We start from the raw sequence: 15,709 nt of genomic DNA, 5'->3' as shown, positions 1-15,709 counted from the left end.
TTTTTTTTTTTTTTTTTTTTAAGTTGTGAAGTATTTTGTTGGTGTGAACCAGCAAAGTTGGAGAAGGCTCTAAAAAGTTACTTTGCTGAGAACAGTAAGAACCAAGAAAATCTATCATGGCAGAAGGATCTAAAACATAATCTATGGCCATGTTACACATAAAAATATGCAAAAGAGCACGCAGTTTTACTCAAGATTAAGAGCCTATTTGGATTGGCTTATTTCAAGTGCTTTTAAGCCAAAAGTAGCTTTTAAGCAGTTTATAGTGTTTGGGCAAAATAAAAAAAATGCTTATAAGCGTTTGTTTTCAAGTCAAAATAACAAAAATTAGCCAAAAGTCATACGTTAGAATTTCTAACTTATGGCTTGACTTATAAGTCATAAGTCAAAAGCCAATTCAAACAGGCTCCAAGACTTTCTACCTGAAAAGTGGAAAGGCAGGAGGATCTGCATGGTTCATGTTCATTGTGCAGTGTTTCCAAGTCCTCCACATTAGCTTTATTGGTCCATTCAAAGTTTAATGTTTGGGTTACATACTAAAATTCAAATTCAAAAAAAATGTTTGGCTTACATACGTTCTTTACCTCTCCAATATTACCTTTTTTTTTTGGATAATCGAGAAAATTTCCCAAGAGTTGGTGGTGCACAGTTTGAAAGTCCGTAGATAGTGGGCCTGCTCCTCTGCCCTTCTTCACTTAAATACCAAGATTCTGTTTGCGGCAGAATATAATTCCGTGACACGCACCTAAACCACACCTGATACTTTGCGCTCTTATCACTCGGACCAAAGCCCTCGGTTCACCTCCTCTAGTTGTACTAAACAACACAAAGGCGAAGGATGAATTCTTTTCTTGGTCACAAAAAGATTAACCTGCCCCATTTACACTTCCTCTTCTCTTGCCCTCAAGAAGGAAAATAGCGATGCCATATTAGTATGTTCTGGTCTCATTGCGTGGGGAGTCATTGACATAAATAGTGAACTCCATCTGCTTGGTGCTCATGCAGTCATGCTGCTGCTTTTATATCAGTCAGGACATGATCTCTATTTTTACAATGGTCTACTGTATCAATAACTTTGAGTTGTTCAACCACAAGTCTTCAGTGTGCTTCTTTCTGACTTTTGATACCTGCTTTACCAGCAACTAGCAAGTGCAGTGAATGCATATAGGTGCCTCTTCTTGAAACTCCGTTGTGTTTGTTGTTGTATTTTCTTCCTCTTAGTTTGCAGATGTTCTTCCAGCTGTAGGATGTGGAAGTTAACTAATCTTTTTATGTTGTGTGTGGATTCTAAGAACTTTAGCTTTTCAGTTACTTGTATACCTTACCCTCATTAGTTTTGCTACCAGGAAGTTGCAGCTGTTGGTGGGAAGAACACTAGTTTAAAAGTGGGCCGTAAGACTTCCAACAAGCAGAAGGAAAGCCTTCCCAGCACCACAGCACCTCTTGGAAAGGGTAAACAAAGTAAATTAAGCTCATCTGGAAATGCTAAAATGGGTAGAGGCAGAGCTGCTAAAGGTCAAAAAAAGGTTGAACCGTTGGTCAAAGAGGAAGGTGAAATGTCAGATAATGAGGAAGTTTATGAGCAGTTTAAAGAGGTGAAATGGATGGAATGGTGTGAAGATGTGATGGTGTATGAGGAAAAAACGCTTAAGCGTCTTCAAAGATTGCAAACTACTAGTGCTGATCTCCCTAAGGACAAGGTTAATATTCTAAATTCAGTTCTCTCTCTCTCCCTCTATTTCTATCTCTCTTTCAATGGGTCTGAATCTTTTTATCGCACCAGGTGTTGGCCAAAATACGGAACTACTTGCAGCTTCTTGGTCGCAGGATTGATCAAATAGTTTTCGAATATGAGAACGAATCACATAAGCAAGAAAGTAAGCCTCTTATGTTATCATTATTTGGCTTAAGCTTTATAGTTTATAACTTACTGCTCCTTCTCGAGCCCCTCTCTACCTGAAGTGGAGGTGTGGGTGCATGAGTCCTTTTCTCTTAGTTATGAAACAGCATATGAATGTGGAAATGGAACACTATGCTTTCTCTCTTAATTTCTCTCTTCCTAAATGCATTAGTTAACAGGGCTCATTTAAAATTTGGCTACAGGGATGACAGTCCGTTTATGGAATTATGTCTCAACATTTTCAAATTTGTCTGGCGAGAAACTTCGTCAGATTTATTCTAAACTTAAACAGGAGCAACATGTAGAAGGACGGGTAGGACCGTCACAATTTAATGGTTCTGCACCTGCGCATCCAACGCCAGGTTTTATTCCCCGAGGTTTTGATGCAGCCAAATTTGAAGCATGGAAACGAAGGAAAAGAGCTGAAGCTGATGTTCATTCGCAAGTTCAGCCCCAACATCAAAGAGCTTTGCCTAATGGTACACGCCTTCCTGAACCCAACTTATCATCAGGGATTCTTGGCGCAGCTCCTTTAGATAGCAAACAGTCAGGTAATGGTAGGCCTTACAGAACACATCAGTCTGGCCTGCCCCAGAGACCAAGTTTCTCATCCGGTCCCAGATAGCGTCTTCTACTGGACATAAACTGCCATGGTGCACCTGCAGGAAAGCCATTCAATTTTGTCTCAGTGGCTTTTGCTGCTTCGATCTAATATTCTTTACCTGGAATTGCGTTGGTCTATGGGAATACAATTTTTTGCTAATTCCTTGGCCACATACCTGCTATTCTGAAGCCAACTGTAAACCAAAGGACTGCATCATTTAGAAGCCAGAAACGGTGAACTTGGAGGCGCCTTTCCTAGATCCAGGAGATGAAGATTTGGTTACATTGAAATTTCTAGGGCACCGATTTCTTCCCTTTATAGATAAAATCCCAGTCTTTTTTTGTTGTGAAGTATATAATGGATAGTGAAAGAGCATTTCCTTAGGTCATATGTGACAGTTTGTCACAGTCTGTATGTATTATGCTTTTTGCGAAGTGTACATTATCAAATTTTGCTTATTCAATAACTCAACATTATTCTTTACTCCACTTGACTACTTCTCTTCTCCATTGATTAGTTTTCTGCATTTACTGGTTTCTTCATGCACGCCGCCGCCGCCGATGTGTTTTTACCAGGTTTAGAGTTTTACCTTTTTATCTTGCATTACCATAAGGTACAGCTCAGTTATGTATACTTGTGACGAGAGCTCACATTCAATTTCTTTACTGTGTTGAGGGTCTCTGTTTATATTGTTACTGATTCTGGTAATATTAACATTGCTATTGATTATTTTTTCATGTATAAATAAACTAAGCAGAATTGATTCTCAGTATTGTGTTGATGAAGTCACGAACAACTATCAACGAATATCATTGAATGGAAAATTGATAAGAATAACTTTAGTGTATTGATTTCAAATTTAGATTATATAGTGTCTATCGAGGATTTACAAAATCAAATATATATTTTGAAACTCAATTTGCTTTTATTATATCTTATTCAACTAGACTATTGAAATTCTACACTTAAGACCTTATATTCAAAATTAAGTGTATTAAAATATAAATTAGAATTATAAATAAATAGTTTTCTAATGTAATTTAAGATAATAGGAAAATACGTCAATAAAGATATTTAACAAAAATATTTATCTTCTTCATGAAATTTCATTAAAATAAATTCATAAATATTAAAATTAATATACTTCTAGAATGTCTAAATATAATTTTTTATAGCATAAAGAATATGCGTGTTTGATTTTAAAATACAAGTGGCACATCTAAAAATAAATAAATAGAGTCATATTACAATTTACAAGGACCTTTAATTAGCACTTAATAATAGAAAATTAGAGAAAACAAAAACCCCAAAAGGAAAAAAAAAAGAGAAATATAAGAATGTTTGGAAATTGGAAGTATTAAATTATAATTAACAAAGTTTTTTAGTAATAGAACAAAGTGGGGGTCTTTTTTTTTTTTTTTTTTCTCCACAAAAAGAATTTAGTTAAAGAACAGCCATTGTTATTCACGCTGCTGCTGCTGATTTTTTCCTTCTTATCTGCGATGGTGAGAAGTCAATTTATGCCTTTTGTTTGTTTTCAACTTTGATTTGTCTTCTTTTGTTGTTGTATGTTTCAAGTTTCAATCTTTTTTGGTTTATGTTTCAGCTAAATTTTCAGTCTTTTTTGCTGTATGTTTCGATTTTGGTTCATGGGATTGTTTAAGTTTTGTTGAGTGGTTTATATTATATCTGTATATATGCATTTGGGGGTTTGTGGGTATTGAAAATCTTGGATTTTGATGGAATCATTGAGGCGAATAATCTTGTAGTCAATCAAGTTATGCCCTTTCTTTATCTTCAGCTTTGATTTCACTCTTTTTTTTGCTATATGTTTCAAATTTCAATCTTTTTTTGCTATACTTGTTTCAGCTAAATTTTCACTCTTTTTGCTGTATGTTTCAATTTCCATTCATGGTGAGTTAATTCATGGAATTGTATAATTTCTGTTAAGTGATATACATTATATTATATGTATTTGGGTTTTCTGGGTACTGAAAATCTTGGTTTTTAATGGAATCATTGAGGCGAACAACCCGTCTAAAGCTTAGCAGCCAATCAAGTTATGCCCTTTCTTTGTCTTAGCTTTGATTTTGCTCTTTTTTGCTATATGTTTCAGCTACATTTTCACTCTTTTTGGCTGTATGTTTCAATTTTCATTCACAGTGAGTTAATTCATGGATTTGTATTAATAGCTGTCTCTTTTCCGCTTCAACAATGATCTTTCAGTTGGATTTTATGGAACTTTTAACAACTTACAAATTCTTATAATTTCAGATGCGTGTGAATGTAAAAATTCAATTATCTTCGTTATGGTTAATATTTTAGTACAGAACATACATTGGCACAATTACGAAGTTGCTCCTTTGGTTACATGCAGGTTATGTGTTCAATGCGTGGAAACAGCCTCTTTACATAAATCCAAAGGAAAAGTTGCTGATAATATATGCCCGCCCTTCTACCCTGGGGAGTATTTCATTTCATGTACGGGGTAGGCCTTCCTTTTTTTTTTTTTTTGGTACAAATACTTTTTGACAAGTTACATTGAGTATATTCCTTTTCTTTTGCCTCTAATCATTTTTTCAGAAAATGTCTTGATAATGGACTGTAAGAAGCTTCAAGAAAGGTAGTAATTGATTTGTTTGTCTGTGGATGTGGGAATAAGTGGGGTATTGGAGTGAAGTTGTTTCTCTGATCTGTTTGCTAGTAAATCTGAATCCCATTAAAATGGTGCGACGGGGATTGGAGGGCTGTGATATTTTGTTTGACATATCCCGTTTAGGGAGAAAGAGGGCATACTCTTGGAATAAGGAATCAGAGTTTGAAAATAGTGATATTTTTCGTTTCAAAAGGCAGATTAGAAAAACTAGGAATATTGATGAAGATTATGTACAGTATTTGATGCTTCTCCTTGACTATGATGAAGAGTCTAAGTGTTGCACAAATGAAGGCAGAAAGGAAGGTCCCGCTGTTGCTAGAGATAGGTTTAATTATGACATGGATGAGGATGTGAATGAGTATGAGGATGATGAAGACGAGGATGAGGATATTGATCCAGACTACAGGAAGTTTTTGGCTAATGCTAAACCAAATGGGAACTCATATATGGTTAAAATTGATAGAAGTGTTGGGTTTCCTGTGTTTGTAGAGTTTGAGAAAGAGGATGGATCTGATGGAGAGTTTGAATATTTAGGACAGAGAAAACAGCAGGGTTCTGGGGATGAGGAGGATTTAGGTAATGTCAGTTGCAAAGATAAAGTAGAAAGTCAGCCATTTTCAAGAGTTGTCCTGGAAAATGATGATAATAGATCTGCAGGAGACAACAATGCGGTATTTGAGCCTTCTGATCCTGTTACTCCGATGGAAAAAGGGCTTACGAGCCGGAAGCCTAGCTTGGGGGAGGATGGTGAGTGCAAGAGGCGTCAGAAGGGTGAGACGAAGAATAGATCAAATAAGGAGCAGAAGAAAGGGAAAGGGAGAAAATCAGCTAAAGTTACTACCAAAGAAGAGGGAGCTGATATAGATGAAGACTATTCCTATCTTCTGGAGAAATTTATATGTAAGAATTGGAGCACGACACCCTCATTTAGGAGGAAATATAATATAAAAAGTAAGAAATCATCAACGACTGTCCTGGAAAATGATAGCAATATTTCTGTGGGAGACATAGATATGACACATGAGCTCTCTGATACTCTATCTCCAAAGAAAAAGAAGAAAAAGGGGCTTACAAGCCAGAAAAATAGCACGAAGGGAAATGATGCATTCAAGAGGCAGGAAAACAGTGAGAAAAGGAAAAAATCAAACAAAAAGCAGGCGGGCCGAAAAAGGAGAAAATTAGCAGATGTCCCTTTAAACGAAGATGTAGCTGGGAGAAAATCAGTAGATGTCACTGTCAAAGAAGAGATAGCTGATGTAGATGAAGTCTCATTTAAAAGAGGTAACAAATTTGAATGCGAGGCTGCTGATGAAGATCTTCAAATAGTTGTCAGTGGTGATTGTACATTTGGAAAGGAAGGAGACTCTAATCTCGTGGAAGCTTCTTTATCAAAACACTGTGAAAATGTATGATCCTCCATTCTCTGCTTCTCCTCCCCATTTTATTTTATCCTCCCTATGCCTGCTTTCTTTCTTCGTTAATTTGAAGTTTTTGGAATTATTTTGTTGTGATGCTTATATATTGATGATACAATGAATATTAAGGTTGAGGATAGCTTCCCAAGGAAAACTGAGCGTTCTGATTTTTGGTGGAATGTCAAGGCTCTTCTTGAGAGGCCTTACGATCAGAAGGAATATATCGGATTGTGGAAATCTGTCAAAAGTAGAAAGCCTACTCTAAAGGATATGGACTTGCGTAATGGGAAATTTTACTCGACGAGGCGGTTGGGAAAATCATATTTGGATCATTATAAAGGTGAGCTAAACATCTTAAATACTTTATGCATTGATGATATGGTTTGCCTTACGTTTCAAAGTGGTGCTACTCCTCCTTGCCTGGTCCCAATGCTGCATTTCAACCAGTGTCTTGTCCATAGACATTCTGATTTTTTAGAACATTTGCAAATTTGTTTGTCAAATGGTTGTAATCAATTGCTGAACTCAATCCCTCCTGATGTGTACACATTATTATGTTAATTTTCTTTTCGATAAGGAAGTCTTGTGTTAATTTTCCTTTCTAAATTTTTAAAACAATTTAAATTCTTCAGCCCCTGAACCTCAGTATATTATTTCTCAGTTGCTATTGCAAGATTTTATGTCAACTGAAAAGAACAAATATTAGAATGTATTATGAAGTAACATAGTTATTAAAAAAAATTCCAACCAACCAAAACTCAGTGTAATTTCTTTTAAACATAGGTGTTTTTTTTAAGATTCAAATTACTGCAAGATTTGTGGAACTCTTTTCTGCTACCCTAGGCATAAATTTACTCTCTCATTCCAGCGAAGGTGTGGAATTATTCTTGACCATTGTTTCAGAGTCAGACCTCAAACAACCAATAGTTTAATATTGAGTTAATTACACTAAAACATCCTTGTAATATGACTCAGTTTCAGATACATCCCCTGTATTTTACAATGAAACAGTTATAACCCCTATATTATTGAAATTCTATACTTACACCCCCTACGAGGTATATCCATAACTAACAACAACAACAAACCCAGTGTTCACACCTTCCTTGAGAAGATAGAGAGGATGTTTCTGATAGACCCTCAGCCATATCCATAAATAAGTGTATTAAAGTATAATTATTACAGACATATTAAAATTATAACTAAAAAAAGTTTATATGCATGAAATTTCAAAAAAGAGGATAACTATTTTGTTAAAAATCATTATTCGCGCCTTTTGAAATTTATATCTTTGAAACTCTTAAGTAAGAAATGAAGACAAATTACTGAATAAGATGACTTAAATTTTTATGTATTTGGACCATGGATAGTTTGTGGAGATTTTAATGTTACTAGATACCCATCAGAGAGAACAAACTGCCGCAGACTTAGTGGAGCTATGACAGATTTCTCCTCTTGTATTGAGGAGCTGGAGTTGATTGATCCTCCTTTATTTGGAGGATCTTATACTTGGAGAAGAGGGGACAATCATACGAGTGCTTCAAGAATTGATAGATTTCTTCATTGTGCACAATGGGGGGAAAGCTTCATTCACATCAAACAAAATGTCCTACCAAAAATAACATCTGATCATAATCCTATTATGCTAACATGTGGTGGTTGGGAATGGAAAAAATCTTATTTTAAATTTGAATCTTGGTGGTTGGAGGTAGAAGGATTCAAAGACAAGGTAAAGGAATGGTGGGATTCTTTCAACATTGAGGGGAGAGCAGGATATATATTAGCTGAGAAAATGAAATTGTTAAAGGTAAAGATGAAAGAATGGAGCAAAGAAAACAAAGGTAACTGGAAGCAGAGAAAAGAAGACATTTTAAGTCAGATAGCAAACTGGGAGATAATACAGGAACACAGAATGCTTACTGATGATGAAATTTTACAGAAGGCAAATCTGGCCATGGAGTTTGAAGAGATAGCCAAGAAAGAGGAGATAGCATGGAAACAAAGATCCAGGGTACAATGGTTGAAACATGGAGACAAGAATACAAAGTTTTTCCACAGAATCGCCACCTCTCATAAGAGGTTCAATACTATGGAACAACTTGATATAGAAGGTAACATTGTGAAAGATCCAGCTATGATCAAGGAGGCTGTCCAAAATTTCTACATAAATTTATACAAGGAAGCTGAACACTGGAGGCCTGATCTGAACATTCAAGATGTTAATATGATAACTGGAGAGGAACAATTATGGTTGCAAAGACCTTTTGAGGAAGAAGAAATCCTAGAAAGTATTAGGACTCCAAAGGCGGATCTAGGATTTGAAGTTTATCGATTCCTAAAGTGACCTCATTTAATGTACAATATTAATTGGACACGTAGTCAATTATTTATAGATATCTAGTAGATCTTGGCAAAAGATACTGCTTTTCGGGAACCCGTAGGTTTATTACCCTGATCTGCCACTGCCCCACCCCGTCACCACTATAGAAAGGTGAATACCAACTCTCCAGGCGAAAATAATTATAAAAATAAGCAACTACACTATCAACTCAAATCCTTCATAGTGATCATAATAAAAGGAAAAGAGAGAATGGGGAGATGCGGAGTTAAAACTTGCAAAAAGAATTCTGGAACTGAAGAAACAATACCTCAACAGGGGTCTAGGCGGCTTCAATTTATCAATACCATCTTGAGTAATGCCATCTGTAATAAATCTGTTGCTGTTTACTTCCGGTAAGGAGTCCGCAAGTTCTTTAAGGCCCTGTAACAAGATTAGTGAAGTCAAATGCTAGTGAAATTACAAAGGTTCCTGATATTCACTGAGCGATATGAAATGACAAGAAATATGAACCACAGCATATGCTCTAGTAGACGGACAATGAACAGTAACACGACAAGAAATATTCAAGTTAGCCGAAGTACCATCAGAGTAGGTGTAGAGTTGCCCACAATTGTAAGTTGTTCCTGCAGCAGGAAGTTATGATTAAAAAAGATATTGGTAGCAAGCATCAACAACCCTAAACCATCAAAATATCATACCATAAAAAAAGAGAAGAAAAATAGGCTCATAGAGCATAAAATACCTTAGAAAGTTTCACAGTTTTTTAATGTATGTAATAAAAATCTTTATTATCTCCACTGTATTTTATTCTTGCAATGCTCCTCCCAATGTTTTGCAAAAAATATCTCATACACCAAAATATCCATGACTCAACTTTACCAAAGTCATTAATAGTTTTGGTCTATTTGTCAGAACTCTTCTCTAAGGGAAGTAAAATTACTGATAAAGCAAAATTTTCCATCTCACTTTCACTCCAGGACTAAAATCAGAAACATTAAGGCAAAATTGTTATCCAATTATGTGGTCTTTGGATCATAGTATAAGTATCTTAAGAGGTTCTCTCCATGCTTTAAATACGAAAAACTTCAAGAAAATCATATCATGCACGGAGAATAATCAAGTAGGGTGGTGTTTGGACATGAATTGAGTGATATTTGAAAAAAGAAAAAAGTAGTAGTATTTGAAGTTAAGTCGAAAAAGAGTGTAAAATTGTACTTGAAAAAATGTTAAAAGTTTGAAGGAACTTTTTTAGAATAAGGATACTTATTTCGTTTCTGGTTCACTAAACGTATCCACACTCCCGAGCCTTCCGATGCAGGGAGAGAATTAGAAGCATAAGTCAAACAACATTTTAGTGGAAAAAGTTACTTGAACTAACAATTGTACGAACCTGCAGTGTCTCAGGCATCTTCACCTTTTTTCCATTGATAAAATTACACAGGTACATAACACCAGCATTTGCAAGCTCCTGTTATCAACAGTAAGTGCAATACTTAGTACTGAATATCAATCAAGATGACTGGGAAAATAGATATTCGCTACTAGTTCCAGAAACCACATATTAGACCTTTTTGGCTATTAATAATAATGAACAGAATTTGTAGCCTAATAGCTGAAATAACAATTTTTTCAAATTACCTGCTTGCCTTCCAAAGAAAGTAACTTGCCATCCTACAAATTCAAATATAGTTGAGACAAAAAGATCAGTAGGTAACAGATATTTTATGAAATACAAATGTCAATATATGTTTACATATGGGTATTAGAAATTTGAGAATCCAAAACAAGAGCCTTTTGATGAAGTGGTTGTGGAGATATACTAGTGAGGAAGGAACCCTATGGAAGGAGGTGATAGTGGCAAAGTATGGGGAATTGAACCCATGGTGTACAGAGATAGTGTCAGAACCCTATGGATGGGGAGTATGGAGGTCAATCAGAGCTTTATGGAACTCTATGGAAGAAAATGTGTTTCTCAAAATTGGAAATGGCAACAAGATCAAGTTTTGGAGAGATGGATGGATTGATCAAATTCCTCTAAGTGAGTCATTCCCAGATCTTTTCTCAATCTGCAACAATCCTGAAGCCAGAGTATGTGAATGCTGGACAACTCAAGGCTGGGACCTATCTTTCAGAAGGCTATTGAATGACTGGGAAGTAGATAGAGTGGCTTCTTTCCTGGGAAAATTGGGGGGAATCAATCTAGTAACAAATGCACCAGATAGAGTTATTTGGAAGCACAACAAGGATGGCAAATTCACAGTAAACAGTGCTTACAAGAAAGGCATACAAGTTGGGGTTAGAGGCTACCATCATCACTGGAAGAGTATTTGGAGAGGACTGACCCCCACCAAAGTGAAATGCTTCACTTGGTTAGTCATCAAAAGAGCCTGCTTAACTCAAGAAGTGCTGCAGAAGAAAGGAAAGCAACTAGTCCCTAGGTGTTTCCTGTGCAATTTGACTGGGGAAACAAACAATCACCTATTTTTACATTGCAAATTCACTGCACAGATCTGGGAGCTGTTTCTCAACATCACATGCTATAGCTGGACTATGCCAGAACACACCTCTGATCTTTTTAAGTGTTGGATCAGAAGAGGGGGTAGCAAGACTCAAAAGAAGTGGTGGAAGCTAATACCATCATGCATATGGTGGTCAGTGTGGAAGGAAAGAAATGGGAGATGTTTTGAAGATAGATCTAATTCCATTCACAAAGTAAAATGAAATTGTTTGGTATCTTTACTTTTTTGGTGTAAACAACTTTGCATAGAAGATGTAGATCAAATTATAGAATTAATAGGGAGCTTGTAATTTCGCTTAGGGCTGTAAATTTTGAAGGTGGCCAGCATGTCCTTAATGCTGAAGAATACAACTTTACCAATGTTCAAAAATTTTTTTTTTTTTATGTATTTGGCAAAATGCTTTTATCTTTCAAAACTCAAGTAATTTGTCTTGGCAGAGGGCAAATATGCTAGTTAGTAGAAGTATTAAGCATCAAATTTTGTTAAAAGTTCTAACTTTAGCATATAGGATGGTCACTAATAATACATTATCTCAAATTGAATGTTTATGTATGAACCGGCTAAAATAATTATCAATCTAAAGTGAGGTTACTGTTTACAAAGGTGCACTTAAAAAGCGCTCAAGCCCTAAAAAGTGAGGTGCAAAACATGTTCAGCGCTTCACTTCATTTAGCGGGTGCTTCACAATGTCATCATCAAGGCTCTAAGACATACTTTTCCTTGTCAATAAGCATAATTCTTGACATTTCACTTTATCTTATTTCTTTTTCCAGTTTCTCTGTCCATATATTGTTTTTCATACTTATAGTTATTAGTCTTGGACTACATATTTTTATGTTTTCTGTTTTTGCACCTTCCTTCATCAAAACCCATGCTTTATTTGCGCTTAAAGCCTCAACATACTAAGAGTTTTTTTTGCATTTTTCTCCTAATTTTGCCGTTTTGATTCACCTAACATATACATTGATAGAGGAAGCCTTAGTGGTTAGTTTGATTAAAATTGTCCAAAAGTTGATTCCATCCAACCATGCTTTGCCTTCACTTAAATTTTCTTGGGAACTTTTTCTCTGTATTCTCTGCAGTTATATACTATAAACAGCATTTGATCTCTGTGATTCAGTCAATCGTTATTTAAGTTTCACTGTAAATGCATTATGTATTGATTGTCCACCTTTAAACCTGCAGACCTTCATGAAAAACTTAAAGAAGTTGACAACGACAACATAAAGCAGCTAAACATCTTGCGCGGTTTTTTCTTTTGGTTACAGGTGAGTTGCTCATATTTTGAATAATGAATTGTGTAATGCATTCCTTTGGCTGGACTTCTTGGCCGCCTACATATGTTTGTCATGTCTACAGCATACATCATAATCTCCCTTTTTGATAGGGAGCATTCATCATGTATCCCCTCACTTCATTGCCTCGTGCGTCCTCCGTCATAGCAACATCCTCTAGGGCCAACACCACTACGCATGCTTCCCCCCCTCCTTGTGTGGTAGTGTGAACCTGCATGGGAAGGTCTTAGAAGGCTGCCCATCCAAAAGCATCTGGAGCTTCCTCGCTCAGTGACTTTGGGAATACACTTACAATGACTTCCGGAATAACTGATCAATATAAAAAGAAATTGTTTTATGGACATCCATTTTAAATACACAGCTTAACGCACTTCACAATTGTATAATTGCTAGTCCAGTTAGATTTCTGGAGAAAGCAATTAACAACATAATCCTTTTATTAATAGTAAGTAACATATTATAGTCATCTGACCTCATTAGTAAGTAATTTTGCTTAGTTGGAATTCCATCTTGAGTTGTGTCTCATTTAATTTCGTGAGTGCATTTACTCTAAGCTTAATTCCCCACACTTTTTTTATCTTTCTGGTTAGCCCCCCAGACTCCACTTGTGGGATTACACTAGATTTGTTATTGTTTTTGTAGTAAGTATGCTGATATAAGACAAATCATCATTGCTTTTGGCATCTTGTCTGACTTTTGATTTACCTATATTCAAACTTTCACGTGACTCGCAGAATAATAATGTTCTGATAATTGGTGAGTTGATCCAATTGAAGATAAACCTTTTTTTCTTTTTGGTTTCCGTTAGAATCCAATTGAAGCTTTTAAAACAACTTAACTTTCATATTCGCATGCTGGTTGGGTGCAACTATTATAAGAGTGACTTGAGCATTGATCTCATTCGTCTAGTCTAGTCTGAGGAATGTCTTTCTGATGGATTGATGAGACATAAATTCTGTACTTTTTATTTAAACAGCAATTACAATAATCCCATATTTGAGACAATATCTCTGCTTCTTACTATGTTCTGTTCATCACATTTTTAGTACTTGACACGTTTAGTTTACAACATAAACTCCATGATTGTTCTTTTGTGGTTGCTAGAATCTCACACAAAAAGGAGCCTTCAGGCCGTGGACAGATCCAGAGTGGCTCTCATTGGTTGATAATTCTATTGTTCCAATGATTACTTCCAATGAATAATCAAGCTGGGACAATTTGGTGAAAGATGTTACCAAAGTTTGCTATGCTGAAGTCAGAAATTATACAGTGTGTTGTCCGTTTTGGTATTGGATTATCTTGCTATCTTTTTTTTTTCTTTCTTATAACATTGTAGTTCTCCTCTGGAAGATTTCACCCCTCTCAGTCTGGTATAATGCCCGGAAATGTGTTATATTAAACTGGCAGTTGTTGATTTACCTGAAGTTACTTCTTTACAAAGGATGTAAAGGGGATTGAAGTCACTTTATGCAAAGAAATTCTGGGGTGATATCTTCATCTGCTTGTGTTTTGTGTTTACTATCTATTGCTTTCCTTATGGCTTATTAGTTGTCATGTTTTCTTCACTGTCGTTTTCCCTTTTCATAACTACTTTGATTTGTTGCACTTGAGCCAAAGGTCCTTCGGAAACAACCTCTTTACATCTACGAGGTATGTGTAAGTTCTGTGTACACTGTGGTATGTTGTTGTTATCTTCAACTACTCGTGTTAATTTCTTCTCTTCTTTCCCTTTTGCTGTCTTGTAGCCTGTTTACGTTCCCTTATTATGTCGCCTTCTGATAACAATGCAAAAGGCGTAGGCAAAAGAGACCTTCCTTTTGTTCATGTCAAGACAATAGGACTTTACGCGCACCTGAGGGCCTATGCCCAAAGGAAAATATCGATCTGGTTTGTATAGATGTTGTAACTGAGTATTTTTGGAATGCAGTTTTTTGGAAGCTTTTCCTTTATTTGGACCGTCATTTTCTCATTTCCCTTGCCAGAAAGAGGTAAAAGTTACAAGGAAATTAAAGCAAAGAAAGCTCATGGTAAAGTAACGATTCATATAAACGATTTCAACTTATTTGGAACTACGACATAGTTATTGTATCGTAATCCTTACGCAATATCTCTATTAGGTACCTTTATTGAGTCATTCTCCAAACCTTCTTTCTATAGCATTATAAGTTGCATTTAGTTAGGAAAACTTCTCCTTCATTTCACTAGTTAAACTAAGAGCGTGAAATACTCTATTTTATAATGGTTATGTTCTATTCAACTTGCATGCGTCTCAACTAACCTATCGAGTATCTATTACTCACCACCAACAAAGGCATCAGGTTAACACTGGCTATTGCGACTTAACACGATTGATTTTGACCACTTACCTAAGGGGTGCAAGGCCATTTTTTTTTATAAATAAAGACATAATTTGGATGAGACATTAGAACAAACGGCTAAAATATAGAAACAAAAACAAATCAATGAAAAGGAAAGTAAGAAGATAACAAAAATATATGAAAATTGCTAGGTATAGCTATTGGTTTCCACAAATGAGGGAGTGGTTCATATAGGCCTTTTTATCATCTTATCTTTTCACAAATTCTTTCTCAACCTCATACACTAAATTAAGTGTTTATGTGGTCCTGTATTATGCTCTTGTGAGTAAAATAATAATAATAATAATATGGCTTTTTTTTATTTTTATTTTTCATCACTAGGTGTTCTCTAGTCATCTTGATAAGCTCTTTCATTTTTTTCTCCACATGTTATATTTTTCGTATCAATTTACGTGACACTTTTTAACTGAATACAAAATTTAAGGAAAAACAATTTTTTAATTTTATTATTTAAAACAAGTGATAGATATTTATGTCTAAATAAAAATAAAATAAGAAATTTAAAATTCATTGATTTGATTTAATATAAATATCGAGCGCTACTAATCAGATGAGTGAGGAAGAGAGGAGACGTGTGGTGCTTTGCTATACCCTCAAATTG

The 15,709-nt window shown here is 35.5% G+C and overlaps 2 protein-coding genes across 6 annotated transcripts in view; both read left to right on the top strand.

Annotated features, from left to right (window-relative positions):
- The window catches only part of LOC102593358 (protein CHROMATIN REMODELING 5), a 22,716-nt gene extending 19,724 nt beyond the window's left edge, over nucleotides 1-2,992 (top strand). For all 3 annotated transcript variants that reach the window (XM_006349719.2, XM_006349718.2, XM_006349717.2), the window contains exons 29-31: nucleotides 1,347-1,700; nucleotides 1,784-1,877; nucleotides 2,104-2,992. In XM_006349719.2, coding sequence (XP_006349781.1) covers nucleotides 1,347-1,700; nucleotides 1,784-1,877; nucleotides 2,104-2,525 — 870 coding nt within the window. In that variant the 3' untranslated portion in view covers nucleotides 2,526-2,992. The remainder of the gene's footprint in view (nucleotides 1-1,346; nucleotides 1,701-1,783; nucleotides 1,878-2,103) is intronic.
- A 911-nt stretch (nucleotides 2,993-3,903) lies between these two features.
- Nucleotides 3,904-14,251, top strand: LOC102593023 (uncharacterized). Of its 3 annotated transcripts, none has more exons than XM_006349716.2 (6): nucleotides 3,904-4,009; nucleotides 4,882-4,992; nucleotides 5,088-6,566; nucleotides 6,705-6,915; nucleotides 12,621-12,703; nucleotides 13,835-14,251. In XM_006349716.2, the coding sequence occupies exons 3-6, from the start codon at nucleotides 5,229-5,231 to the stop codon at nucleotides 13,931-13,933; spliced, it is 1,731 nt and encodes a 576-aa protein (XP_006349778.1). In that variant the 5' UTR covers nucleotides 3,904-4,009; nucleotides 4,882-4,992; nucleotides 5,088-5,228; the 3' UTR covers nucleotides 13,934-14,251. The 3 variants fall into 3 exon arrangements, with proteins under 3 accessions (XP_006349778.1, XP_015165233.1, XP_015165232.1); XM_015309747.1 differs by lacking the exon at nucleotides 13,835-14,251 and adding an exon at nucleotides 12,823-13,338 and having other exon boundaries at nucleotides 4,882-4,985; XM_015309746.1 differs by lacking the exon at nucleotides 13,835-14,251 and adding an exon at nucleotides 12,823-13,338.
- The last annotated feature ends 1,458 nt before the right edge of the window (nucleotides 14,252-15,709 follow it).

This window comes from Solanum tuberosum, unplaced genomic scaffold (assembly GCF_000226075.1).
Source record: "Solanum tuberosum cultivar DM 1-3 516 R44 unplaced genomic scaffold, SolTub_3.0 scf00114, whole genome shotgun sequence".
NCBI classification, from domain to species: Eukaryota; Viridiplantae; Streptophyta; class Magnoliopsida; order Solanales; family Solanaceae; genus Solanum; species Solanum tuberosum.
Note: the sequence above shows the minus strand (reverse complement) of the source record. Positions and strands in the feature narration are given on the sequence as shown.

Bases quoted from the DNA above. Each gene is read 5' to 3' on its own strand.
- LOC102593023 (XM_015309747.1), top strand. From the start codon at position 5,229: ATGGTGCGACGGGGATTGGAGGGCTGTGATATTTTGTTTGACATATCC. The intron at 6,916-12,620 runs GTGAGCTAAACA...TTAAACCTGCAG, and splicing joins ATATTTGGATCATTATAAAG to ACCTTCATGAAAAACTTAAA. The intron at 12,704-12,822 runs GTGAGTTGCTCA...CCTTTTTGATAG, and splicing joins GTTTTTTCTTTTGGTTACAG to GGAGCATTCATCATGTATCC.